This window comes from Lagopus leucura, unplaced genomic scaffold (assembly GCF_019238085.1).
Source record: "Lagopus leucura isolate 7727_CA_CO unplaced genomic scaffold, USGS_WTPT01 Super-Scaffold_100059, whole genome shotgun sequence".
Taxonomy (NCBI): Eukaryota; Metazoa; Chordata; class Aves; order Galliformes; family Phasianidae; genus Lagopus; species Lagopus leucura.
Genome location: NW_024962305.1, coordinates 360,504 through 386,431, shown reverse-complemented (window position 1 = coordinate 386,431; position 25,928 = coordinate 360,504). Strand labels below are relative to the sequence as shown.

Sequence of the window (25,928 nt, the reverse complement as noted above, 5' to 3'; positions counted from 1 at the left end):
GGGGCTGCGGGCGGTGCGGGCGGTGGGCGCCGCCTCTCCGCTCCACCTCAGAGCCCGGAACGGAGCACGGAGCGTCCGTCCGTAAGGCGTGAATTCGAAAAGAAATCCCTGCGAAGGTGCGGAAATCAGCGCGTTTCGGTGCTCCGGGGCTGTCGGCGGTGCGCTGGGCGCCGCGCTGGGATCGCCGGGCGGTTGTAACGCGGGGCTGTGCGGGTTCCGCTGCGGCTCCGCTCTCACGGCTGACTCAGGCGGTGCTGGGAATTCGTTCGTGCTCGGTGGCGGCTGCTGCTCTGTAGCGGTTCCCATCTTGCTTTCATCTCCGTTGGTTTGGCCGTGATGCGCTGTTTGCTTGTCTGTTTTTTTTTTTTAAGCTGGAATTCCTTTTTTCTTCTGAGCAAAAATGTGTTTCCTAAGGTACCTTTCAGCATTTCAGGCGATGCACGCCAGATTGACTTTCTATGAAACCTTCAGAATGCAAGTCTACGTAGAATGCAACCTTTAGAAGGGAGAAACCCTCAAACATAGCTGGCAGATCGGGCGAAATGTCAGTTGTTTTTTACTGCAGCAGTGCATACAGGCACACCCACCTTCCAGCCTGTGCTGCTCACGATGGATGGCAGTGTGTGGCACAGTGTGTGGCACAGTGTGGCAGTGCCTTTGGTCCAGATGTGTGTCCCTCAGCACAGCCGCACACAGCGGGTCCTGCAGGCTCTGCTTCCCGTCTGGTTTTGCAGCAGAACGCTTCACCTGTGAGCCCTCCTGCTTTGCTTACAGCAGGTTGGAGGGTTGCTGGCGTAGAATCTTAGTCTACCTTTCATTCCAGGGTGCTGTTACATCAGTAATAGGTTGAGGATGCTTCATCCCTGCAAGCATTCAAGGCCAGGCTGAATGGCTGAAGTGGCTCTGGGCAGCCTGGTCTGGTGGCTGGCGACCCTGCACATAGCAGGGGGTTGGAACCAGATGATCATTGTGGTCCTTTGCAACCCAGGCCATTCTATGATTAATAGAATATATATAATTTATTTTATTAAACAGCGAAAGCAAAAGGAGCTGGAAAACACTCTAGAGCTAAACCGAACCAACATAAAGCCCATGGTGCATTGAAGAAGGGAAAAAAAAATGCAGCTTAAAAGCCCTTGAACTTTGTGTACAGGTTCTTATGTAATTTATGTTCTTTACTCTTTGTGCAAGTTTTTCCTTCTCTAGAGCTGGGCTCTACTGGGAGGGCGCCCAGTGCAGTGCTGTGCCCATGGGATGTGAGTGAAGCCCTGGGTGTCTCCAGGAGCATCACTTCCAGGTGTGTAAGGTCCATCAGGGCAGAGTCTCACAACCTTCCTAGTGTCATTCATTGTAACTCTTGCAGTCAGCTTCATCACTCCATCCAAATGGCGTCTTGCACTTTGTGCCCAGAATGGTTAATACGTAGATATGGACATTGGTGAGCACTGCGTGCATCTGTGGAGTGAGCAGCAGCAGTGTGGCTGTGCAGGAGCACGGAGCTCTGTGCTCATTGCTTCGCTGGGAGCAACCAACCTGCTGGTGGTTCCTGACTGCCACAGAATCATAGAATGGCCTGAGTTGAAAAGGACCACAGTGCTCATCTGGTTCCAACCCCCTGCTGTGTGCAGGTCACCAACCAGCAGCCCAGGCTGCCCAGAGCCACATCCAGCCTGGCCTTGAATGCCTGCAGGGATGGGGCATCCACAGCCTCCTTGGGCAACCTGTGCCAGTGCCTCACCACCCTCTGGGTGAAAAAATTCCTCCTGATATCCAACCTCAACCTCCCCTGTCTCACTTTAAAGCCATTCCCCCTTGTCCCATCACCGTCCACCCTCATAACTCTTCCCCCAAACACACGTGTTCCCTTCTGCTCCGAGGTGAGGAGCATTCCTGCTCTGTGCACTGCACAGAAACCCGTGTTCAGAGCCCACTGCGTCCGCAGATATTTGCAGGGATGAGGAATTGGGATCATTCTTGTGCTTTATTTGCTAACTGGACTTTGAGCTTCAAAAAACAAATTCTGCTTATGCTCCTATGCATTATTCTAGTCCTGTTATTTTATGGATGTGGAACGCAGCAGTTTGGTTTGCGTTCACTTAAGAAGTAGGAAGTTTGAATGCAGGCCCTGCGTTAATTAGAGGGGGGAAACAGGTTGGTGTGTGTGCCTGCAGCAGGAGGAGCTGGGAATGTGGATGGAGCCCCAAAACGTGCTTGTGGCACTGCCCAGCTCTACACAGAGCAGAGGGCTGCAACATGGGGTGGGTGGGCAGGCTGGGGGCAGCCTGCCTTGTCCTCCCATGGGGGGGATCTGTAGTGGGAATGCTGCATGGCTCTGATACAGGAGCTGCAGTGTTCCACATCATCAGGAAGGAAATCTCCGGAATCATCCATAGCCCTCCCTGTGTTCTTTTGGGCAGCGCTCACTGCTTGTCTTCCTGATAGGTGTTGAATGATTTATTTATAGTGCTGCGGTGTGAGAAGCTCCACCTTGAAAGCTTCTCTTTAAAAAAGCATCGGTAATTATAGAGTGCTGCTTTCATGTTTGACTCAGATTTATTTTCATGCCACGCTGCCTGGCTGCTGGAGGAATCATTGCTTAAAAACACACAGAGCAGTCGGTTTGGTGTGTGCCATGCATGGAGAGCCACGAATCACCCGTGTTGACATGGCCCATGTTTGTTTTCTGTGTGTCTGCATTGTGGAAGGAGCACGATGTGACTGCAGGGTATCCTGGAGGTGGATGGAGGCTGCGTGGAAGGAAGGAGCTGCTCTGTTTCTCCCTTAGGAGAGGTCTGTCAGAGCCGTGGCGTTGTTGGAGCAATGGGGTTGGCTTGTGGTTAACACAAATGGAGCCCTTGGTGCACATCCCAGCCTTCAGATCCTCGTGTGTGTGAATAACCCTCTTTCTGCCCCACAACCGCTTCCATTCACGCTGCTCCAGTCCATGTGAGTTACCAAAGAGTCATCTGATGAGCGCTGCTGACCCGGAGCCAGGCAGAGCAAGCGCAGAGCTCTGCTTGTTCCTGGGGGTGCAAAAAGCAGATGTGTGCCTTCCCTTAGCTGCAGCTCAGAGGGGCAGTGGTGTGCCTGCCTTCTTCCAGGCTCGGGGCATCGGAAAGCTGCCATTTGTTCTCAGAGCCTCTCAGCCATGCTGGTGAACATTCTGTTGCCCAAATCTTATTCACAGAACCACAGAATTGCCAGGGTTGGAAGGGACCTCAAGGATCGTGAATCTCCAACCCCCTTGCGATATGAAGGGCCACCAACCTCCGCATTTCATACTAGATCAGCTGAAGTTACTCACTGAGGTTGGACTGAAGTGATGGCCTTTCTGTAGCACAGAGTTGGAAGGGTTACATTGATGGAAGAAAGTCTGCTGGGTAGGTGAGCTCTTGTTTTCAACAGCAGTCACGTTGGGAATGTGCTAGTAATTACTGACAGGGAGAAAAGAGGTGGTTGATCTGTGTCTGTGCAGCAGAGGACTTTTCCTATTTGCTTACTTTGTTTTTCCCTTCGTGCTGCTTAGGGACATGATTTAGCAGAGAGTTGTTAGACTTAGGGTGGTATGGTTGGGTTGCAGTTGGGCTGGATGATCCTGAAGGTCTTTTGCAACCTGAGCAATTCTGTGATTCTATTTATTGTATGTTGAGGACAGGCTGGTAAAGCAGGATTCTCCACCAGGTGGGCTTTCTGATCTTGGATCATAGAGTGTGAAGCTGGAGGGGCCCGGAGGCGTCGGAGTGGTTGGCTGATGTGTGGCTGAACCCTGTTCATGGGCTGCCACGTTGTGCCCATCTTTCCTGGGCTGCTTCCCTCTGAGTTTGATATGAAGTTGGGGTGAAAAGCTGGGAGGTAACTGCAGGGAGAAGCAGATGTGAGTTGGGGTCTTCCTGGCCGTGTGTCAATGCTCAGCTGCAGGAGGACATGTTAAAGGGCTCAGATGCTTTCTGCAGAGGTGGATGCCTCATAGCTCCTTCCCTTTGCAGTGTGCAGCAGAGGACACGTCTGCCCTTGTGTTTGCCCCTATGCATTTCCTCCAGAGCGTGTTTCCCCTGTGCACATCTCTTGTTGTTTCCTGTGGGTTCTGCATTGAGATGCTATTTCTGACAGCTGCATGCTCGTGATGTTCCAGATAGCAATCAGAAGAGGTCCAGGAGCTGAATGGTGAGATTCTTAATGCTGAGAATGTCACCTGGGAAACATACAGCTGTGGGCAGCAGCAGGTGTGTGGCTGTGTGGAGGGGGATGGCAGCGTGATGCTCAGGGCCTCTGAGTGCAGGACATTGGGCCAAAGGATGGACCCTTCCCATAGGTGGCAGATCTGCAAAGGGCAGACAGTGGGAGAGGGACAGCTTCCCCTCCTGGAGAGATATTATGGAAGGAATAAGGGAGGTTCTGAGCAAGGGGGAAAACAAGTGAAATGTCGTGAGGATGGGCTGGCAACATGTGAACGTGCAGAGATAGGAGGCAGAGGGAATTGTGCATCAGACTTCTGTGGCAGCTGTGATGCTGAGCTGTGGAGCTGTGCAGGAGCGGTGGGTGCAGCGAGCCGTGGCAGGCAGTGCTCATGCTGTGGGTTTTGCTGGCCAGCCCCCAACCATTGGGCCCTGCAGTTCTTCCCATGGCTTTGTGTTGAAGGATTCATCAGAATGGTGGGGTTTCGTCTACAGGGCTTCAGGTGTGGCTGCTTAAATTGGGACCTGGTACTTGTTATGTTTTTGAGCTGCTTGAATAACTCCTATTGTAAGAAATCTCCCATTTGCAGTTGTAACAGGCATTGTTTCCTGCTCGGATTGCTCCTTCCTATTTCATTTTCTGCATAAGGTTTGGTCAGAGGCCCCCTGCTCACATCCTGCTGTTGCACCCATTCACTGGGGCAGCTGGAGCTGCAGTCTCTGCAGGCAGCCTTCCATCAGCACGGCCCATGGGTGGTGGTGTGTTGGAGCATCCGCCGCCCCTCTGCCTTCAGGAGCAGGGATTTGGTGCAGCAGGCACCGAAGGAGGATTGTTCTGAAGGCTGAAGCCATAGCGGAGCTGCGTGTGCCCACCTGCGTTCTCTTCAGGCTGGTGATGTTATCTGTCTCTGGATTTCTTTTCATGCGTCGCTGACAGCAGGCAGTGCTCCTACACCTCCTCAGCAGAGGTGGAGTGTTACCATCTGTCACCGTGTGGGCAGCAGTCATCCCAAAAAGTAATGGCAGTGGGAGTTGTTGCCAGTTACAAGTTGTGATCACAAGCCAAATGGCGCACTTCTAAATTAATACGTTTCCAAAGGGAAAGAGGTGCAAGTGTTTATTTTTGCCAAGTATTTTCAGTGGCGGGCACTCTGCTGGGGTCTTGGCTTGGTGGCATTCAGTGAGTGTGTGAGGGACCACCGCCCTCAGTGCAGTGATATGTGGGGAACTGAGCCCGTGCAGGGCTGCAGATGGGGGTCTTGTAAGAGTGTGAATGATGGAGTGGCTCCCGTTGGCTTTGCCTGATGGGAACTGAAGGATGTGGTGTTGTCCTTTGGCACAACCAGCCCTGAGCAGGGCTCTGCTGCTGCCCTTGGGTCATAGGGAAGTGCCTGGTGGGGTGCGAGGTGGGAAGATGCCCTGTGCTCAGTCTGGTTGGTTGGAAGGGTTTATATCACATCCTTGGGCAGGGCACCAAGCCTTCTATAATGCTTATACAATCACTTATCAACAGGTAGAATGCGCTTATCATTTAGAACTGACTACCAGTCACCTAAGCTAAGTTTTAATTAGAGAGCCCAGATAGAAGATGTCTCATAGGCAGGTGGAAGAGTTGGAACTGATCTTTTTTTTATAATTATTTTTAAATATGGAATTAAAGTAACAACAATAGGTGAAGATAATGTGACACATCTCCTTGGTCCCCCTTTTCCTTCATCATGTTGGATCCTGATGGAGGGCAGCTGTGGGTTCAGCATCACTGACGGCATCAGAAAATGATGGTCATTACTCTTCAAATAGAGGCATTTAGAGAATAACAAAAAGGAATGCCATGACAACCTGAGCCTTACAGATGACCCTTCCCATGCATTTTCTGTTCATAAGGATGTAAGGGGAAGAACAAATATCCTGGGATATTTGTATTTGGATACAAATAACCTTTGGAACAGGTTGCCCAAGGAGGCTGTGGATGCCCCATCCCTGCAGGCGTTCAAGGCCAGGCTGGATGTGGCTCTGGGCAGCCTGGGCTGCTGGTTGGTGACCTGCACACAGCAGGGGGTTGGAACCAGATGAGCACTGTGTTCCTTTTTAACCCAGGCCATTCTGTCATTCTGTGATTCTATGATCCTTGCTCAGATGGCACGTGGAGGCTGTGCAGAGCCTCCGTGGGGCTGAGCCATGGCACCACTGTGTGGCTGTGAGCTGCGTCACCAAAGCGTGGTAACAAATGCAACAGATGGATTAACTCAGTTTAGTGGGAAATCTGTGCAACTGTCCATAAGCAAGCATTGCTTCTGCAATTCAGAAGGAGAAGGCTGTGACAGGCAAGGCCTGTAGGTGAGGCGTATCTCACCCACGTACAAGTAATGGGAGCTGATCTACTGGAAACGCGATGCTGAGCCCAGAGAGCATCCCTGAGCAATTGGTATCTCGTAGATTCCCATCTCAGGGGAGTGGAAAAATGCCATGTATGGATTAATTGGAGTCAGAGATGGATGTAGATAAGGGCTCTGACGGCTCGTTGTTGTTTGTTTTGGGAGATGCCATCTGCACGGGGAGATGTAGAAGTGCTGAGCTGACATTTCCGAGCTGAACAGCTGATGTGTCTGAGACATCTTCCAGTGTGGGATGGAATGCTTCGATGTGAGCCCATCTGAAGGAATCCGTAGCAGTGCAGGGAAATGCCTGCTTTGAGTTGGTTTGCTTATTTATTAGAAGAGAAGAGGTAATTAAGTCTCCTGTATGCAAAATAAATGATCTGAAAACGGGAACGGTGGAGTTGAGAGCATGCGAAGCTCCATGGAAGGTGCAAAAAGAAAGCAGAGCAGCACCAAAGGCAACGAAACCGAGGCAGACAACCCGCTGTGAATGGCGGCTGTGTGTCTGCATGCTGCACTCACACCAAGCATGGGAAATTTGGGGTGGATCAGGGGCTTCAGAGCAGTGCGTTCTGTGGGAGGGTGGGCTTTGCGTGGAGCAGAGGGGAGGTGGAGCATGGTGAGGCGAGGTGTGGGTTGTGCTTACGTGCAAAGAATGTACTGACTCCTATTTCTGTCTGTCTGCCTATCTGTGCCAGGACCCTGCTCCACAGTCCTGGCCTTTTCTCAGGGCTGGGCTGTGCTCTTGGTCCCTGAATGTATCAGAGCTGTGCCCGTGCTCAGGCAGATAGGTTCTCAAAGAGCGCCTTTGTTGTTCCTCCTGCAGCTCTTTGGGGCTGTTAGCAGTGTTTCTGTCAGCACACAGCCCGTCTGCCTTGGCTGCTGCCCATTTCCCTGGCACAGCTGTAACCACGGAGTCCTTGCAATGCAGATAAGCTTTGCATCTGGCTCTTATTGCTCTGTGGGCTTGTTAGAGACCAAAGGAACTGGGGCTGTTTGGTCTGGGGAGGATGAGGCTGAGGGGAGACGTTATTGCTCGCTTCCAATACCTGAAAGGTGAGATTGGGTTGGTCTCTTCTCACTGGTGACAGGATGAGGGGAAATGGCCTCAAGTTGCACCAGGGGAAGGTTTAGGTTGGATATCAGGAAAAAAACTTCTTACAGAAAGGGTTGTGAAGCACTGGAATGGGCTGCCCAGGGGGGTGGTGGAGTCAGCATCCCCGGATGTGTTCACAAAGCACCTGGATGTGCTGCTCAGGGCCGTGGGTTTAGCAGAGGGTTGTGAGTTGGGGGAGTATGGAGAGGTTGCAGTTGGACTTGGTGGTCTTTAAGGTCTTTTCCAACCTCAGCAATTCTATGATTCTCTGATTCTTTTGCAGCTTCAGACTCCTGTGATCATCTGTAAGACTGCATGATAAACGTAGGCAGTAATGACGTTTCTGAGCCTTCCACGCCGTGCTGCTGTGGTTCTGATCTGCTGCAGAGGAGCTCAGCACTGGGGTTGAATGTGTGCACGGATTTTAAAGTGAGGTAATGAGCGTGCTTTAGAAAGCACGTGCATGGGCGTTTCATCTGCTTACCACCCTGTAGATGAAGAAGCTCAGTTTAAGTGAGAAGGATACGCAAGGGTGGGTAACACTTAGTGGAGCAGTTAGCTCATGTGGATGTTTTGCCAGGAGTTGCAGCATTCATGCAAACAGAAGGCACTGTAAGATTGCCTCTTATCTGATCTATCAGCGTGCTGTGTGTTCTATCTTGCTTGTAACTAGAATTTCACGTGACACGAAGCAGTTGTGATTAACTTCAGGCTCTCGTGCTGCATTTTTCCTTGCAGACAAACGTTTTTGCTGCTGGGAGATGAGATAAGGCCCTGCACGTTGCACTGACTGCTCTGTGTCTGAGCAGTACATGGAAAGAGGAGCTTTTAGCAGAGATTTCCACTTCTTCCCCCACTCATCTCTCCTGTAGGAAACTAATTTTGACATCACCTGGGCTTCGCGTGGTGGCTGTTGAGTTCTCTCTAAAAGTGAATGTATTAACCATATATTAATGCTTCGTATTGGCAAAATATCCCACATTGTGTAAACAAGAACAGAGAGTGAATTCTGGAGCCTGACTGACTGATCTGTTTGTAGGGATGTGTAGTTTGGCTCTGAAACTCGGGTGTGTGGCACAGTGAGCGTGGATGGACAGCTTGGGGTGAGGGTAAAGAATGAACTCCTAGGAATGTGCACACATCTGTGAAAGCCTTGGGCGCATCTGCCTCTGTATTTTTGGGAGGAAGAGCAGTAAGATTGGTGTAGGCACAGATAGCATTGCTTTCTGCAGTGCCTGTGTAGGAACCAAAGCCAGGCTGGGTTCAGAGGAGCTGATCTGGTACAGAGGCTCTGTCTGTGCTTTGGAGATGCTCTGGGACACATCAGTAACACACAGCTGAAAGCCAGATAGCAAGAGCTGCATGTCTGTGCTTTCTGCTGTAAAAAAAAAAAAAAAAAATAATAACAACCAAACAGAAAATGCAGTTTGCATGCTGCTGTGGTTTTTTCCTGGTGTCAGAGTTGTTCTGTCTGAAATACTCATGCTAGGGGAATTAGACCACAACATAGAATGCAGACCAGAACATAGAATGTGAACCAGACCAGACCGTAGAATGTAGGACAGAATGTAGACAAAATGTAGAGCAGAACATAGATCAGATTGTAGACCAGAGCATAGTCCAGAAGGTAGACCAGAACATAGAATGTGGAACAGAATGTAGATAAAATACAGGCCAGAACATAGAATGTAGATCAGAACATAGATCAGAACACAGAATGTAGACCAGAACATAGAACATGGAACAGAAAGTAGGACAGAATGTGGACAAAATATAGACCAGAATGTAGAGCAGAATGTAGACAGAATGTAGACAAGGATGTAGACCAGAATATGTTCAGTAAAAATAAATAAAATTTAAACTATTTATACTCTTATGCTTCTGAATAAGAAGCCACTTAAGCTATGCATGGCTGTGTTTGCATGCCTGATGCATCTCGTTTGATTGAAAGCCTCAATGCTTCTCGTTCCTTTTAGGAGTAGGAGAGAGGTCTCCAGGTTTCATCTTGTTTCATTTTTATGCCTTTTTGTGCATTTGCTGTTCCTTTGGCTCTGCCAGGCTGCAAGTTGGCAAAAAAAATCAACTTTAGGCTAACGGAGTTGCAGCTATTCTGGGGTACTGTAAGAAAGCTACAGGAGAGCCCAGTATTATTTCAAGTGAGTGTTGGTTTTTTAATTGTGTTTACCTCTAGTGTAGCTCCCAGATGCATATTACTTTTGCATATTACTCATTATAGAAACATCAGGTTGGTTTTCCTTCCTCTATTTGTGCTCTTCCCCTTCCTCTCTCCACCCCCCCTTCCCATCCGGCTGTTGTTACATCCCTGCAGTGCTGTGCATCCGACTCGCAGGGCCTGACATCGACCGCGTGGAAGCTCCCAGCTCCTCCAGTCTGGTGCTGCTGAATGGCTGGAGCTGCCCACCAAGGAGGTGCAGACAGCTGGGAGCTGCGTTGTCTCAGTATGTGTTGGTTGCTATTTCACCCGTGTCACCTCCTGTGTCTTCGTGGTAGGTGGGGTGCTTGGATTCTGAGCAGCAGCAAGGTGTTCCTGAGTGTGCACGTGTGCTTTGTGATCAGGTAGTGGTGTGTTAGGTGTGTGAGTCAGGCAGCGGGGGGAGCAGCTGGAGGATGCTGAGTGTAGCAATGCACTGTGAAGAGCCTGCTTGAAAAAGGCAACTGATCTCCGGATGGAAGGATTGGGAGTAACAACACTTGTCTGGGGGGTAGGGCTGACTTGGCTGAGTGCTTTAGAAGTCAGATAGGATTTTAAGGCATCTGGAGCTGTGCTCCTGCAGGTGACAGTCCCCATCCTGTGCATGGGACGCTGGTTGTCCACAGGTGGCTGCATGTGCACCCGCTTTCCTGCTTGGATGCACGGGCACTGCTCTTCTGTGATGGTAGGGATTAAAAATTAAAGCATACATGATTTAAAAAATGCACTGTTTAATATTTGATCCCTGGAGTTACATCTGTGGGGCAGGGGGTGAGGGCAGTGCTGGGAGCAGTGCTGCTGCAATGAGAGTTCCAAAGAGTTTTAAGGCATCATAGGATCGTAGAATGGCCTGGGTTGAAAAGGACCACAGTGACCATCTAGTTTCAAACCCCTGCTGTGTGCAGGGTTGCCAACCAACAGACCAGGCTGCCCAGAGCCACATCCAGCCTGTGTGCTAGTGAACTGAATATTGTCTGGTGTTACACAGGTACACTTCTGTTGTCTCCAGATTGAGCTGGCAAGCAGAGTGGTGCTATTTCTCTAAAATCTTGATAGTAAAGATTCTATGGTTACACATCTGCTCCTCTCCTGTTGGTGACGTAGAACTAATAGCAGTCTGCATGTCTTGTGTGATGGTGTGCCATTCAGAACCGCGTGGTGGAAATGCACAGAACACACAGTTTGCTGTGGGAGCTGTGAACCCAACCTGTGCACACTGATGTGAAATAGCAGGAATAATTCCAAGGATTCCTCCTGTTGGCATCAGTGCTTTGGTACAGCAGAGCTTCCATCTTCTGCCCAAGATAACACACAGCAGTGCACAAAGGCTTTGCTGTCTCCAACCCTGTGTTCTAGAGCCTGGACTCCTGCACTGCAGCACCAACATCTTATATTCAGCATTCAGATGTGTGCTCTGGGGTTTGGGTTGGATTCATGCACTGGTGTGATGACAAACTTCATGCAGATGGATGGAGGTGTTTCCTGCACATGGTTACACCACGGAAGAAGGAAGCAACGACGTTTTATTGCACCTCTAAAACCAGAAAATGGGAAGAATTTGTTATGTTTTGTGGCAGTAACATCTCTGAAACAAGCAAGCTGCCTGGATCTGAATGGATAAAAGTGGCACAAAGAGAGATCTCTGTTTTAGAGCTCAGTGCGTTGCGTTGGTCTTCTAACAGTGTGCGGAAAGTTGGTGGTGTGACTGTTGGTGTCTGTGGGGTGGTTGGGGGATCATCAGGGCACTGAGATGATCAGAGGGCTGGAGCAGCTCTCCTATGAGGAAATGTTGAGGGAGCTGGGCTTGTTTAGCTTGGAGAAGAGAAAGCTCCAGGGAGACCTGGATCATTGTGGCCTTCCAGTGCTTGAAGGCAGCGTATAAACAGGAGGGGAACTTCTGTTTATGAGGGTGAATGGTGACAGGACAAGGGGGAATGGTTTTAGAGTGAGACAGGGGAGGTTGAGGTTGGATATGAGGAGGAAGTTTTTGAGCCAGAGGGTGGTGAGGCACTGGAACAGGTTGCCCAAGGAGGCTGTGGATGCCCCATCCCTGCAGGCATTCAAGGCCAGGCTGGATGTGGCTCTGGGCAGCCTGGGCTGCTGGTTGGTGACCTGCACACAGCAGGGGGTTGGAACCAGATGAGCATTGTGTTCCTTTTCAACCCAGGCCATTCTATCATTCTGTGATCCTATGATTGTGGAGGTGTCCATGTTGGCACTGCAGTGCTGTGTTTTAACCGTAAAACCTCATCCATATGTGAGCAGTGTTAGTGCTGTGTTTTAAGGGAGCCTCCCATTAATCAGGCAGGCGTAATGCAGAGCGTGAGGAAGGGAGGGTGGAGGTGTGAGTCGCCATCCTGCACACCATGCACTGATAGTGCTCTCTCTTCTCTCTGTTCCACAGGTAAATTGTGTCCAAATCTCAGTTTAAGGGTTGCTATGTAATGTCATTGAGAAGTGGCATAGCAGCTGCCAGGTCTGTCATTGGAATGTCGGTCTCAGATAGACAGCCAGTCCTTGGGTGGGAGCAGAGTGGGTGCTCAGGTGCGTCTCTGAGTTCCACTTTTACTGTAATTCTAATTTTTAAAGTAACAAGTTGCTGACGTGTTTCATTTATGTATGTGCTTTTTTTGTACTGGTGAATGCTGTGGTGGAGTGGTGTGGGTTCGTACCTTTACTGTGCCAGTGGGTCTTTGCTGAGCTCAAGCACTGAGCAGCAGTGCTGGCCTGAAGCTGCTGCTTCCTTTCCAGGTTCTGCTGTGGAAGTGGTGATGTTGGAACTGTTGGGTCTTCCAGTGGATGAGGTGTGCTTCAGGAAGGGGTGTTGTGATGGAGGGAAGTGATCCATGGATTTCTTCTGCACTGAGCAAGGGGAGCACAGTGAGATGCAGTTGTTTATGCCTGGTTGGTGTCCTGAAGGGGATTAGCAGGCAACACGTCGCTCATGGATGGAATAAGCTTATAGCAGGAGGGCCCTCAGCTTAGAGCTGAAAGAGCATGTGAATATCAGTGCTGGAGCTGTTGCACTGTTCCTTTTTCCCATCCCTGCCCTGCATGAGCATCTCCAGAAGGGAACAGCTGAGATCATAGAATGGCCTGGGTTGAAAAGGACCACAGTGCTCATCTGGTTCCAACCCCCTGCTGTGTGCAGGTCGCCAACCAGCAGCCCAGGCTGCCCAGAGCCACATCCAGCCTGGCCTTGGATGCCTGCAGGGATGGGGCATCCACAGCCTCCTTGGGCAACCTGTTCCAGTGCCTCACCACTGTGCCTGAAGCACCTCCTGCAAACAGCACTGCCAGCTCAGCACAGTGCCACACTGCAGGGAATGCTGCCTCTTTGGGCAAGCTGTGCTGTAATCTCCACATTCCCTCGGTGAGAATGCTCATAAGTGGTTTCTGCACCATTGTTTGCATTGTTTTGCTTAAAAAGCAGCAAACTTTGGAAAATGTGATATCCTTATCCAGTTTAGATGGAAGATAATCCAATCTAAGCACAACGCTAAATGTTAGATCATTTTTTCTCCTCCTGACTCAATCTTGTTTGAGAAGAAAGGCTTCCTGGTGCGGCTGGCAGCGCAGCAGCAGATGATGCTGTGCTTTCTGTAGCACGTCTCAATGCCATAGATGGGTTTCTATAGGAAATTTCCTCTGCCTGAGGAAATAGAATTTGTTTATTACTAGTCATTGTTCCAGAGTGAAATAAAGGTGCATGGAGGTGGTGGTGTCACAGCAGAGCAGTAGGGATGGGGATGTGCTGCTCTTTGCACCAAAGCTGGACGTTGGGATGTATCCCAGGAGGGAGCAGTTTCCTCCGACATGCTCTGTTTTGCAGATGGGGGGAGTGAAGAGGATGCTCACTATTGTCAGCAGGCAGATGGTGACTGTCTGAGCCGCAGGATAGGATGTTCTTGATAAACACACATTGTTCCCATAGGCTTTGGGCCGTCCGTGTGAATTGCCCGAGGTGTCTGCGTGGTTCCTAACTTTGGGCTCTGTTTGGGTAGGGGTAGATTTCAAGAGCTCCATTGGAAATAAGTAAACCTTGGGTTTGGGAAGTGCTGCTCGCTCCAGTGCCATCGCTGTGGTTATTTGAGTGCTGCTGTCCGTCTTCTGGCCATCCATCCAGCCAGCCCCATAACAGCTGCCTTCAGGGCAGCCAGTTCTCCCAGTCAGATCTCAGTGGATTTGCACCTTGTGTGCCATGCCTGTACATCTCCATACCTGCACGTATTGCCCACTGCAGGCTGAAATCAGAACCAGCTGCATTCTGATTTCAGCAAACTGAGCTGCCATGAGCGGGATGGAGTGGCTCTGGGCACACTGCAGCACTCAGTGTTCTCTCTGTACTCTGTAATTTCAAGTGTGCTCACACAACGGGTTCATTTATAGCTGCTTTTACTTTAAGCACATTGCTTAAGTAGTCAGACCTATTCTAAATAGCACTTACCTTTCGTCTTTGATGAACTATGTGTGTAAATGTGCCCTTTCCTTCAAGCACTTATCCATGTGTATGCTGTTCAGGGGCTGGGATGCTCTGAGTGCTTTGTCCCTGTGGTTTTCGTGCCCTCCTTTCCTATCTTTCTTGAAGGCCAACAGCTTTTGTGTTGGAGTGAAGGTGTGTGGCTGGGTGCTGCAGCTTCATTTGAGGAGCTGATAAGGCAGCAAATGTATGTGTCCCAATATGGTGTTACCAAAGGTGCTCACATAAGGGGATGTGGGGATTTTGGGGCAGGAGCTGTGTCCTGAGGTACATAAGTTGTGGTTGAATGCTTCCAGGTTGGGTTAAGCATTGACCGTTCTCTTGGAAATTCCCTTGTTCTGTGGGAGCCTTAGGGAACTGTGGAGTGGCTTTTTGAGTTCTGTGGCTCCAGGAGCTGAAATAAATCCACAAATAGCTGCTGCAGTGGCTGAAGGCATTCCATGCTGGAGGAAGCCTGTGCCTGTGAGTTTGTGCTGTGCTCCAGAAAAGGTCAAAGAAGACAAATAGAGTCCAGTTCTGCCCAGGGTGTGAATGCTACGGGGGGCAAGGAAGGCAGATCTGGAGTGCGTGGTGGTAGGGGATGAAATCTTCACTGCATGGTGGTAGGGGCTGACCTGCTGGAGAGGAGCAGTGGGATTCCTGGTGGATGACAGGTTGCCCATGAGCCATCAGTGTGCCCTTGTGGCCAAGAAGGCCAATGGGATCCTAGGGTGCATTCAAAAGAACGTGGCCAGGAGGTTGACAGAGGTGATCCTCCCAGTCTGCTCTGCCCTGGTGAAGCCACATTGGGTGTACTGTGCCCAGTTCTGGGCTCCCCAGTTCCAAAAAGACAGGGATCTCTAGGAGGAGAGCCACAGAGATGATGCAGGGCCTGGAGCATCTGTCCTATGAGGAAAGGCTGGGTGACCTGGAGCTGTTCAGCATGGGGAGAAGAAGACTGGAACGGGCTGCCCAGAGAGGTGATGGCTGTATCTTCAGCAGAGATGCTCGAGACCCATCTGGATGCCAGCCTGTTGTAGGGAACTGCTTTAGGGGAGGGCTGGACTCGCTGATCTCTGGAGGTCCCTTCCAACCCCTGCAGTTCTGTGACTCTGTTTCCATCCCCAGAATTCCCTGAGTGGGGACCTCCATCCTCCCCCCATGTCGTGCTGTGGGCTGTTGGCTTTGCTCTTCAAGTTAAAGGCTGGCATCTATTAAAACGTTAGATAATTGCATTCTGTCTCCTGACCTTGAATGACTCTGCAAGGAAAATATTTGCCTTGGTGCAAGCTGAACGTACCCTGTAATGGGTGGTGGCATTGACATGCATGTTATGAGTGCTGCACTGAAAACAAGTAGTTAATAAATAGTGACCTGGGTAGGTACAGAGCAGAGGGGTGACCAGATATTAAACGTTACTAAGCATGTTATGATAATGAGCATCCGAAAGCACCAGAAAGGTGAGGATTTGCAGCAGCATTTGTGTAACAACAGAGCAGTGGCAGGTCAGGCCCTCAAAGGGCTTTGCTAGTACAGATCTTGGTGCTTTTGATCAATGTTATTAAGATGCTGAGATGATTGCTCCATGGATAGCTTGGAACTCTTTGTTAAGCAGGAAATAAAATGGAAGCTCGTTATAATTTTCATATTAAACCAAGAGTCTGAGCTGGTCAGATGGCACAATGCAAATGCAATCCTTTTTTTTTTAAGGTGCAAGAGGTGAACAGAACCATCCCATTTAAACATGGCCCGTTCTCTGATCCTTGTCATGGTTCTGTTGGAATCCTGATGCCTTCCCACATGATTTGCAGGGATGATTGTGAGGGAGCTGCTGCCAGCTGAGAGTGTGGCAAAGAGAACAGCAGCATAATGCCACTGCAGATCAGCCAGGTGGGATCTGAATATGGACCGAGATGCTGTGTTGGTTGTATGGTCACCTGTGCAATTCTTGATCTATCAATGCTATGTGCTCCTGTGTAGCAAATGCAGTAATTATGTGTAATTGCTTTCAATTAGAGAGTCAGAAGTTGGGAAGACAGTGTTTATCAGGATGGAAACGAGCTTGTTTTCTGGGTGGGTCCCAATGCAGTTGGGTCATCCCTGCATTGCTATAGTTTGAGGATCGTTGTTGTTTCCCTGATCTTTGGTTTGTTGGATGATCCCCATCATTAAAAAACAAAAAAAGCACATGGAATCATAGAAACATTAAAAAAAAAGTCTTGTGAGTTAGAACTTGAATTGAGGCTGTTTCCTGTCGGTGTGTGCTTTGTTTCCAACACGTTTGTATATGCAGAGCAGTGCTTGAGTTGAGAATGCCCTCTGAGCTCCCTTGGTTTCCAGGCCAGCTGATGGCCGAACAGGAAGAGTAACCTGGTGTGAAGGTGGAAATCCCCATTCACAGAGCATTCCTTTCCAGCAGAGCAGGTCAGGCAGCATTGCTCAGATCCGTGGTGTTCCAGGTTCTTGCTGGGTTAGAATTCTGCATTAATGCTCTGCTGATAGAAGTGTGAGTTGGTAATTTCTCTGGGTTCATGTGACCAACAGCGTGTTTGTTGTAGAGGCTTCAAATTCAGTTAGCTTTGTGCCATTGCTGTCAGATGTTACCTGCTCCGGTGCAGTGTCTGCATAGATGATGGAGAAAGCTTTGCTCTGTTTGCTCTGGGAGGAACTGAAAGTCAGCCTTGCATTTCATCCCATTGAGGGTTTGCTCAGTCACGATGTTAAACACTTTAAATTATACAGTTGATGGTGTTTATCTCAATGCAGCAAACTTCTTAAGCCAGCAGGGACAGGGAGGTGATCATCCCCCTCTGCTCAGCTCTTGTGAGGCCCCATCTGCAGCACTGCATCCAGGCCTGGAGCCCCCAGCACAGCAAGGATGTGGAGCTCTTGAAGCGGGTCCAGAGGAGGGCACTGAGATGATCAGAGGGCTGGAGCAGCTCTGCTATGAGGAAAGATTGGGGGAACTGGGCTTGTTCAGCTTGGAGAAGAGAAATCTCCAGGGAGACCTCATTGTGGCCTTCCAGTGCTTGAAGGGAGAGTATAAACAGGAGGGGAACGGCTGTTTATGAGGGTGGATGGTGATAGGACAAGGGTAATGGTTTTAAAGTGAGACAGGGGTGGTTTAGGTTGGATATGAGGAGGAAGTTTTTGAGCTAGAGGGTGATGAGGCACTGGCACAGGTTGCCCAAGGAGGCTGTGGATGCCCCATCCCTGCATGCATTCAAGGCCAGGCTGGATGTGGCTCTGGGCAGCCTGGGCTGCTGGTTGGTGACCTGCACACAGCAGGGGGTTGGAGCCAGATGAGCACTGTGCTCCTTTTCAACCCAGGTCATTCTGTATTCTGTGATTACTGTTGTTCTGCTGAAATCAAACCTCCTGCTCTCATGCAGTCTCTTGCTATGGCACTGCTTGATCGACTCTGGGAGGCAGAAAGGCATTTTGTTCTCTCTGACCCTCAAGTCCTTTTCACGTCACAGATTTCAGTTTGGCAGGAGGATGTTGCAGCTGGAATCAGTGTCACTGTGTCCCAATGGACATGTTGCTCTTTGGGGTGCTGGGCAGCTGGGTTGGAGCAGCCACTGTGCCTGATGCTATCAGCCACCACCAGTCCTGGTGCTGTTGCGATTGCTTTAAGCTGTCCTCGCAGCTGCTCCTGCGATCCTTCAGTTCAGTAGGAGCCCTTCTGTTGGGTTCACGTAGGTTTTGCTTTGTGCATTCATTCCCTGCTGTGTTGGGGTATACATGGAAACTGGGATGACCTGTGACCACATACATATGTACGCGTGTTCAGGTTGGACATTAGGAAGAAATTCTAAGAGCAGTCAGGTGCTGGCATGAGCTGCCCAGGGAGGTGGAGGGTCTCCTATTTAATGTCTGTGTCAGTGATCGTGATGAGGGGATTGAGTGCACCCTCAGTAAGTTCACAGACTTATTTCCTTCAAGTGGGGAGGCAGTGCTGATCTGCCTGAGGGGAGAAAGGCACTGCAGAGGGACCTGGGTAGACCGGGTTGATGGGCCGAGGCAAACTGTATGAGTTTCAATAGGGCCAAGTGTTGTGTTTTGGTCACAACAACCCCAGGCAACCCTACAGCTTGGGGAGGAGTTCCCTGATGGAAAGGGACCTTGGTGTGCTGCTGGCTGAATGTGAGGCCGATGGCATCCTGGCTTGGATCAGGGATGGTGAGCAGGACTGTAGGAGTCATCCTGCCCTGTACTTGGCACTGGTGAGGCCTCACCTGGAGTTCTGTGTTCAGTTTTGGGCAGCTCAGAACAGCAAGGAATGGAGGTGCTGGAGCAGGTTGGAAGAAGGGCAACAAGGCTGTGAAGGGCTTGGAGACTATGGCCTATGAGGAGAGATTGAAGCAACTGGGGCTGTTTGGCCTGGGGAAGAGGAGGCTGAGGGGAGAACTGTCTGAAAGGTGACTGCAGTGAGATTGGGTTGGTCTCTTCTCACTGGTGACGGGATGAGGGGAAATGGCCTCAAGTTGCACCAGGGGAAGGTTTAGGTTGGTTATCAGGAAAAAAACTTCTTACAGAAAGGGTTGTGAAGCACTGGAATGGGCTGCCCAGGGGGGTGGTGGAGTCAGCATCCCCGGATGTGTTCACAAAGCACCTGGATGTGCTGCTCAGGGCCGTGGGTTAGCAGAGGGTTGTGAGTTGGGGGAGTATGGAGAGGTTGCAGTTGGACTTGAGGGTCTTTTCCAACCTGAGCAGTTCTGTGATTCTACACTAAGAAGGGCTGTGTGCTGAGGAATGATTTGAGACTGGGTGCTGGAATGTGAGGTGAAGCTGATCCCTACTGGTTGCCTTTGAACCTCATGCAGTCATTGCGTGCAGGTGTAACCACTTGGGCCTGCAGGTCGCCTGCTTTGTACTGCAGGTACTGAATCATCTCAAGCCAATGTGCTGAGGCCCAGTGCTTCTACCTCTCAGCTTGTTGGCTCCTTGGCTTTGCAGCATCAATAACAGCTGTGTGTGTTTCAATAGCATTTCCTCATCTTCGTAAGTTTGGTGGGCACATCGCATCCTTACAGTTAGAATAGTTGTAACACTGATTCTGTAACAGTTTGTATGTTGCTGTCTGGATATATTTGTTGAGATACAGCGCTCCCATGCAGTGGGATTTATGAATATGATTACAGGGTTAAAGGCATTAAAAGATTCAAAGCACTTTAACGACACTCAGTTTTCATTGACAGCCCTTTCAATGCTGCTGCATTCACATGAAGATTTCTAATGCAGTAATAGGAGCAGTGAAAGCTCAGCGTGTGGATAGGATGGGACATTCTGGATTGCTTTGCACGCTCCATCTCACTGCCCAGCTGCTTTCTGCTCTTTGGTTTATGGAGCATCACATAAAGGGAGAGTCATTGAGATAGGCACTGCCAGCAGAGGGGCATGCATGGCACTGCTGCAGTGGTGCTCTGATCTTTCTCAGTGAGCAAAATACGTGTAGCACAGCTCCTTGCAGCTGAGCTTTGTATGCGTGTGAAGGTGGAGCATAGGGCCAAGAGCCCAATTCTCCATTGGAGGCACTTGTGTCCATCTGAGGCTGTAGCTGCTTAGGGTGCTGGTGGAGAAATGCTGGAAGCAACAGGCTGCCTTCTGGCATTCCATTATGGACTGTGCATTGAGGGAAAACACGGTCTGCTTTTCTGCTCTGCTCACTTGAAAGGTGCTGAGGGGGGAGAGTCAGGTGAGCAGAATGCCTGCAGGCTCACAGAGATGGAGATGCGTGAACACGGGCTGTGATTGTGGTGGTGCTGCTCTGAGAGCTGTGGGTTCATTGTAGGCTGAGATCCTTCACTTTGATGCACACAGTACTGTGTTGAGAAGATGCTGCTAAGTTCTGTTTGTTTCTTTTCTTTCAGGACTTGTGGTGCATGGAGGAAGACGCGCTTTCCTAGAGATTTAATTTATCTAGACATACCAAGGTAAGAGAATTTTTTACCTACCACGTTGTTTGTTTTTTTTTCCTGTAATTTAATTGCTCAAATAGAATGAAAACCCTCCTCAGTTCTCTCATCTCTACACTCAAGTCTAATCACCTGTAATGGTGACGAGGTGGGCTTTGCAATGTGGAGCAGTTTCTTGAATGGCAGCAGGATTTCTGGCTGCTCCACGCCGTGACTCTGAGCTGCAGTGCTGATGGTTCAGGTGGGGACCCCCTCTGTCCTTCCTGGTGCTGGAGAAGACCAGCAGAGAGGGTACGAAGATGATGCAGGGCCTGGAGCATCTCCCTGTACAGCACTCAGTGCAGTGTGTGGCACTCAGCTCCTCCTGCAGCATCACAGCAGTGCTGCTCTGCCCGCCCTCCTGGCACGCCATCTCTATAAACCTTCTCTTGGATTTCAGGGCAATCGAAAATCAGAGCATAGGTTAAACATGGAATGATTGGAGGAGTGCAGGTTTCACCCTTGCAGCTGTTGGGATGAGTGTGGACCAGATTTCTGTACTCAGTGATGTTACACTTGGGGGTCAATGTATGAAGGACCAACCCTGTTTGTGTTGTGTGTTTTCCTTGTAGCTTTCAGTTCTTTCATCCTGTAATAATGAGCTTTATAGTCTCTCTCTCCTTTCTTTTTTGAGGGAGGGCCTCGATATCTGCTCCTCCTCGAAGTCTGAACGCTCTTAGCATGGCAAACTATTAACTAATTGGTGAAAGGTTCCTTTTTGTTCATAAAAGCATTAATTTAGCATTAACATGTTGTTAAATCTTGAGGGCTAATATTCATAGAGACAGTTTTGGTGTGTTAATGTACACTTAGTATACACACATTAATTTCTCAGGCAGTGAGTTCAGCTTTCTGCGTGCTTTGTGGCCACGAAGGCTTGCTTTGCAAAGCTTTGTCTCACCTTTCATGAGCAGTGCAAGCAGAAGTGAAGCAGCAGGAGGAAATGCCTGTTGCACTGAAGCACACTTTGTTACAGAGTGTTTGAGCTGCATCTGCGCTGTGATGGGGTGCAGCAAAGGATGCACTCATCTTCTGAGTTCTGGCAATGGCCTCTCGTTGGTCTTCTGACACTGTTTGCAAACTTAAAATATGTCTTTTGCTTCCCCCCCCCCATCTGTATGAATACAGTGCATACATTTTTTTTTTCTAGATAGCATTCATCAACTTTTGCTGGATATTATTAAGGTTTCGGGAATAAATTCCGCCACTGCTGTGGTGTGAGCTGCTGGGATGCCAGATCTGCCACAGAGGTGTCCTTGTTCACTTAGCTGGGGCAAACAGAATTCACTTTAATTTGGAAATCCAGTGTCTTCTGGGCAGTATCTGTCCCTCACATCTCAGGAAAGAAGTGAAAATTAATTCTGTAGGCCCTGATAATGTGCAGCCCCCCGAAACGCTTGAGTGATCAGATGTCATCCAGTGAGGGCTGGGATGCTGCAGCGCTGTCTGTAGGGCACGGTATGGAGCTGTGGCAGGGATGTGGGCTGAGCCTGCTGCTGAGGGCCTTCCTTACCACCTGTGGGGGCCTCTGGGGTTCCTCTGAGGCCTCAGGGTGAGCTCTGAATGCATGGACCTGGTCCCTAAGGCGCCAGGATGGGCAGCTGAGGGTCTGAAAGCAAAGCAACCACTCGTCCTGCACCAGATGCTTCTTCAGAGTGAGTTTATGAAGCCTCCACAGAAGCACTGGGCAGAGGGTTCAGTAATTCCATCATGTCAAGGCTAAAGGTGAACACTGTTAGCAAACCTTCCTCCTCACCTTTGGCATTGTTCAGCCTCAGTCCAGTTGGCTCCATCAACGTAATTAGATTAATTATGTTGTTCCTCATCTCTGCTGCCGCAGCTCCACCAGCTTCTGTTCTCAGCTGGAGCAGACCTGGGTGCATCCCGGCTCCTCCTGCAGCTCTCCCTCCTCTGAAGGAGCTTCCAGGCTCTGCTCTGCCTGCTGCCTTTCGCTCTGCCCACCCTCATAAGGCTTCTGCATGAAAATATTCTCTGACCATAAGAAAAAAGCAAGCAGTAAGCACAGCAGCTTGGTCTCAGAGCAGAGCTGCTGCTGCTTGCTCGATGCATTCACCCCTTTCACATCCTCCTTTATAGCACCTATGGTGCTTTTAGCATCGGATCCACAGTCATTTCAGAGCTGAGCAGTTATTCAGACAGCAGCAGGAGCTGTTTGCTGCCTTCTTCTTGCCTTGCTCAAAGCCTCAATAAATAAATTTGGGCTGGTGGGGTGTTGGAAGGGCTGTAATGTTATCACCTTCCAAAATAAATACTGCTGTGTGTTCAGCTGTCTGCTCTACATTCAATGCCTCCTTCTTGTTTTCCTCTTCTGCTGTTGCATGGAGAGCCTTAGGTGAAAAAGTTCTTTATTGGAGCAGCTGATGGGTAGAAAAGAAATGCTGCTGCTGTGTCGCAGCTAATAACATTCAGACACATGTACCCCAAAATCTGCCTTAAAAAAGTGTTGGTGTGGTTGTGTGAAAGGAGCATGCGTTGGCTTTTAACCATTCACAGAAAGCTCTTTGAATGGCATATTCCACTGTGAAGATGCCTCACGACATTGAGTGACTGTGCAGTAACTCTGGATGGCGTTTACTGAGCATCCTCCAAGAAGAATCTTACCTTGTTAAAGACAAAACGTTGTGATATAGACGAATGTGTTACCTTTGAAGTGTGGAACGCTGTGCGTACAGCAGAGCAAAGTGCTGCCACGTTGCGTGTCCCAATCAAAGGCTCCTTGCTGTTGTTCTGCTCCAGCCTGGAGCTGCCACTGCAGTTTTGATGGCTTACCTGCCTTTGCAAAGTGGAATGAGCTGTCAGTGCTGTGAGCCCAGCAGCTCGTCCTGCCATCTCCAATGGCACAGAGGCAGCACGCTCAGCTGCAGGGAGGTCTGCAGTTCTGTGCCTCAGTTCAGTCTGAGCTTGGGCTGCCCCTTCATGACAACATACCCAGCTCTCAGAGCAGTCTGACGGTCGCCCATCACTCACTGGTAGTGCTTTCTTACAGCTTTCCCCCATGTTTTCCCATTGACCAAAACTCAAGTGCTGATCTGTTGCCCGTGTTCTCTCTCCTTATGCAGGCTGTGGGATCCGCGCGGCGGGACGGCATCGCCATGTTTCGGAACAGCCTCAAGATGCTCCTTACAGGAGGGAAATCGAACCGCAAAAACAGGTCCAGTGGTAAGTGAGCTCCTCACGTGTGTCCTGCTGGCAGTGCTCCTTTCGTGCTGTGTGAGCTTCTTTCACTGGGCCCTTGGATCTCGTTAATGAAGGGATGCATCGGTTGGTGATGCGGTGAACTCAACACATCGGCGCGGGTCGTCGTGGTGCCACGTTGTGATGTGCTGCTATAAAACACTGCAAGCAAACCACGTCCACTTTCATTGCAGAGATAAGGTGCAGAGAAAGATCCCAGTTATACATCAGCAACACTTGTGGCAGCGTTAGCAGTTCTCTGTTCTGAGAAACAAAGATGAGGGGAGTGGAGAAATGGAAAAAGATGGAATTAAGGAAAGAGTATCCAGCTTTGGTCAGTGCTTCTGCCCATCTCCTTGCTGCAGCATCCCAGGAGCACTGCTTGCTCCTTGTCCTGCTCCATCCAGGTGGGAGCTTAGCTGAGGTTGTAGTCGTGGAGCAAAGCATTGCAAGAAATACCATTGTGCTTCATAAGTATTCTTGTTGAGCTTTCGTAGTTCCTTCCAAAAATGGATTGCTGGCAGCGTAAGAGCTTTGAATTAGTTCTTCTATTCTCCTTTGTGAAGCCATCTGGCAGCACACTTGGAGTATTTTGGGATGGATTGTTGGTTCGTGCTTGTGTCTGTGTAAATAGCATAGCTGTGTATTCTGTGGGAAACCACAAGAGAACATGCAGAGATGCAGTGGTGATAAACGCAATGGGAAAAACAAACCAAACAATCCTCTCCTTTCCCTTGGCTGAAATGATTTAATATATGCTTCTGATGAATACTGGTTCTGATATATACATCTGATTTCCCCTGGTTTTAATATCTTCTTAGCCAGGTTTGATTTGGGAAGGAGAATTGTGGCATCCAGGTCACTTTGGGCTGCAGACATTTGTTGGGAGCAGCTTTAGCAGTGCGTGGTGCTGCTCACTCCCTTGCTCTCCTGGTTGCACTCGGTGTGTATCTCTTACAATGGGAAAAGCTCTGTTTGCAAATAGCCCCGATGTAACCACAGCCCACAGGAACACTTTGTTGTTCCCTGCTTTTCTGAGGCAGGTTCTGTGTCCTTGGGTTTGCTTCCGTTCCGGCTCTGGTTGCAAGGTGCCCAACCAGGGGGCTGTGTGGGCTTTGGAGGTCACACTGCCCCATGGCCCTGGTGATTTGTAGTTATTTTCTTGTTCTTGTTCCTTGTGAGCAGAGCAGAGAGAAAAACACGTTCCTGGAAAGCACTATGGTGGGGTTTTCCAACAGGTGGGCCTTTCTGTAATGCCCTGTGTCACACAAACCTTGCTGTGCTTCTGCCTTTGGAATACGTTACTTTACTGAGAAATGCTCTTCAGCTTTCCTTTGGGGAGGAGAGGGAATTAAGAAAAGGCAAACATGATGTTTCCGAGGATGAGTGGTAGCTTATCAAAGCACAGCATCGTGGGATGGTGTGTGCAGAGCCCTGTGTGCCATGCAGTGCTGTAAGCATGGGGCAACAGGAGCTGCACCCATCACTGGGAGCTCAGAGCAGGCTCTGCATCCTGCGTCACCACTTAGGGACTCAGCTCTGCTCATTGGGTCTCTCATCCCATAGGAAGGTTGGAAATGGGGTGGGCAAGGGGGGCAGCTCCCTGCTTTGTTGTGTGGGGACGGATGGAGCTGCAGTGTGCGCGTCTGTTTCACCTGCTCTGTTCCTTTGGCATCACAGAAGCCTTTGAAGCGAAATGAAAGGTGACTGTGGTGATGTTTTTTTCTCTTGTGGAACCCAGGGAACGCAGTGCCTTTGCAGCTCCTCCTCCAGGCAGCTGCTTTACTTTGCAGTGATGCAGCCAGAGTTGCTGAGGCCAGGCTGGCAGCCCTGTGCATTGTGCCGTGGTCGTGATGCTGGATGATTAGAAGTATAGCAGTGATGGTAACAGTGAAATGCCCCCATAGCATTCCTCCTCTATAAACTGCTCCTCTGTAGAGCTGTGCTTGAGGCTTATTTCAACTCCTCTGTGTTTTCTTCTTTGCTGCTCTTTGTGGTATTGTGGCTCAGGAGTGCACAAAGTATTCATAGAAGGGAAGTGTCAGTGTCATCTGTGTGAATGCATGTGGTGTGCAGTGATACCTGTGAAAAGCAATGAACTTCTGCTGCAGCACACGTCCCATGGTTCATTTTGTGTGCATGCTTTGTAGCTGCACAAAGCAGTGCTGTGCACGACCACCTGTGCATGCATTTGTGCACGTGTTCTACAGGTGCAGTTCTTTCTTCCCTCCCTTTTCATCGAAACAGTTTGTATCCAAATATTCGTTCTTTTCTTCTCCCAGTGCAAAATGAATGAGAAAATGTAAGGAGGGAATCTTCAGACCCTGCTGCATTTTTCAGCTCCGCACCTGGCAGGGAGGTGTGATGTGTTTGGTCTCCACTGATGGCATTTGTGTGACACAGATGAGAGTGGAGGACGAGCACTGCATGGGGCCTTTCCATTGCAGCTGCTGGGA

General features: G+C 49.8%; 1 protein-coding gene across 9 annotated transcripts in view; it reads left to right on the top strand.

The window, feature by feature from the left end:
* Positions 1–7,984: 7,984 nt before the first annotated feature.
* TANC2 (tetratricopeptide repeat, ankyrin repeat and coiled-coil containing 2) overlaps positions 7,985–25,928 on the top strand; it is a 139,822-nt gene continuing 121,878 nt past the window's right edge. For 6 of the 9 annotated variants that reach the window (XM_042886558.1, XM_042886557.1, XM_042886555.1 and 3 more), the window contains exons 1-3: positions 8,009–8,083; positions 20,194–20,256; positions 23,358–23,457. In XM_042886558.1, the coding sequence (XP_042742492.1) occupies positions 23,391–23,457 (67 nt within the window). In that variant the 5' untranslated portion in view covers positions 8,009–8,083; positions 20,194–20,256; positions 23,358–23,390. Of the gene's footprint in view, positions 8,084–9,927; positions 10,109–20,193; positions 20,257–23,357; positions 23,458–25,928 lie in introns of those variants that run through there. The other 3 variants (XM_042886550.1, XM_042886554.1, XM_042886551.1) reach the window with 3 other exon arrangements.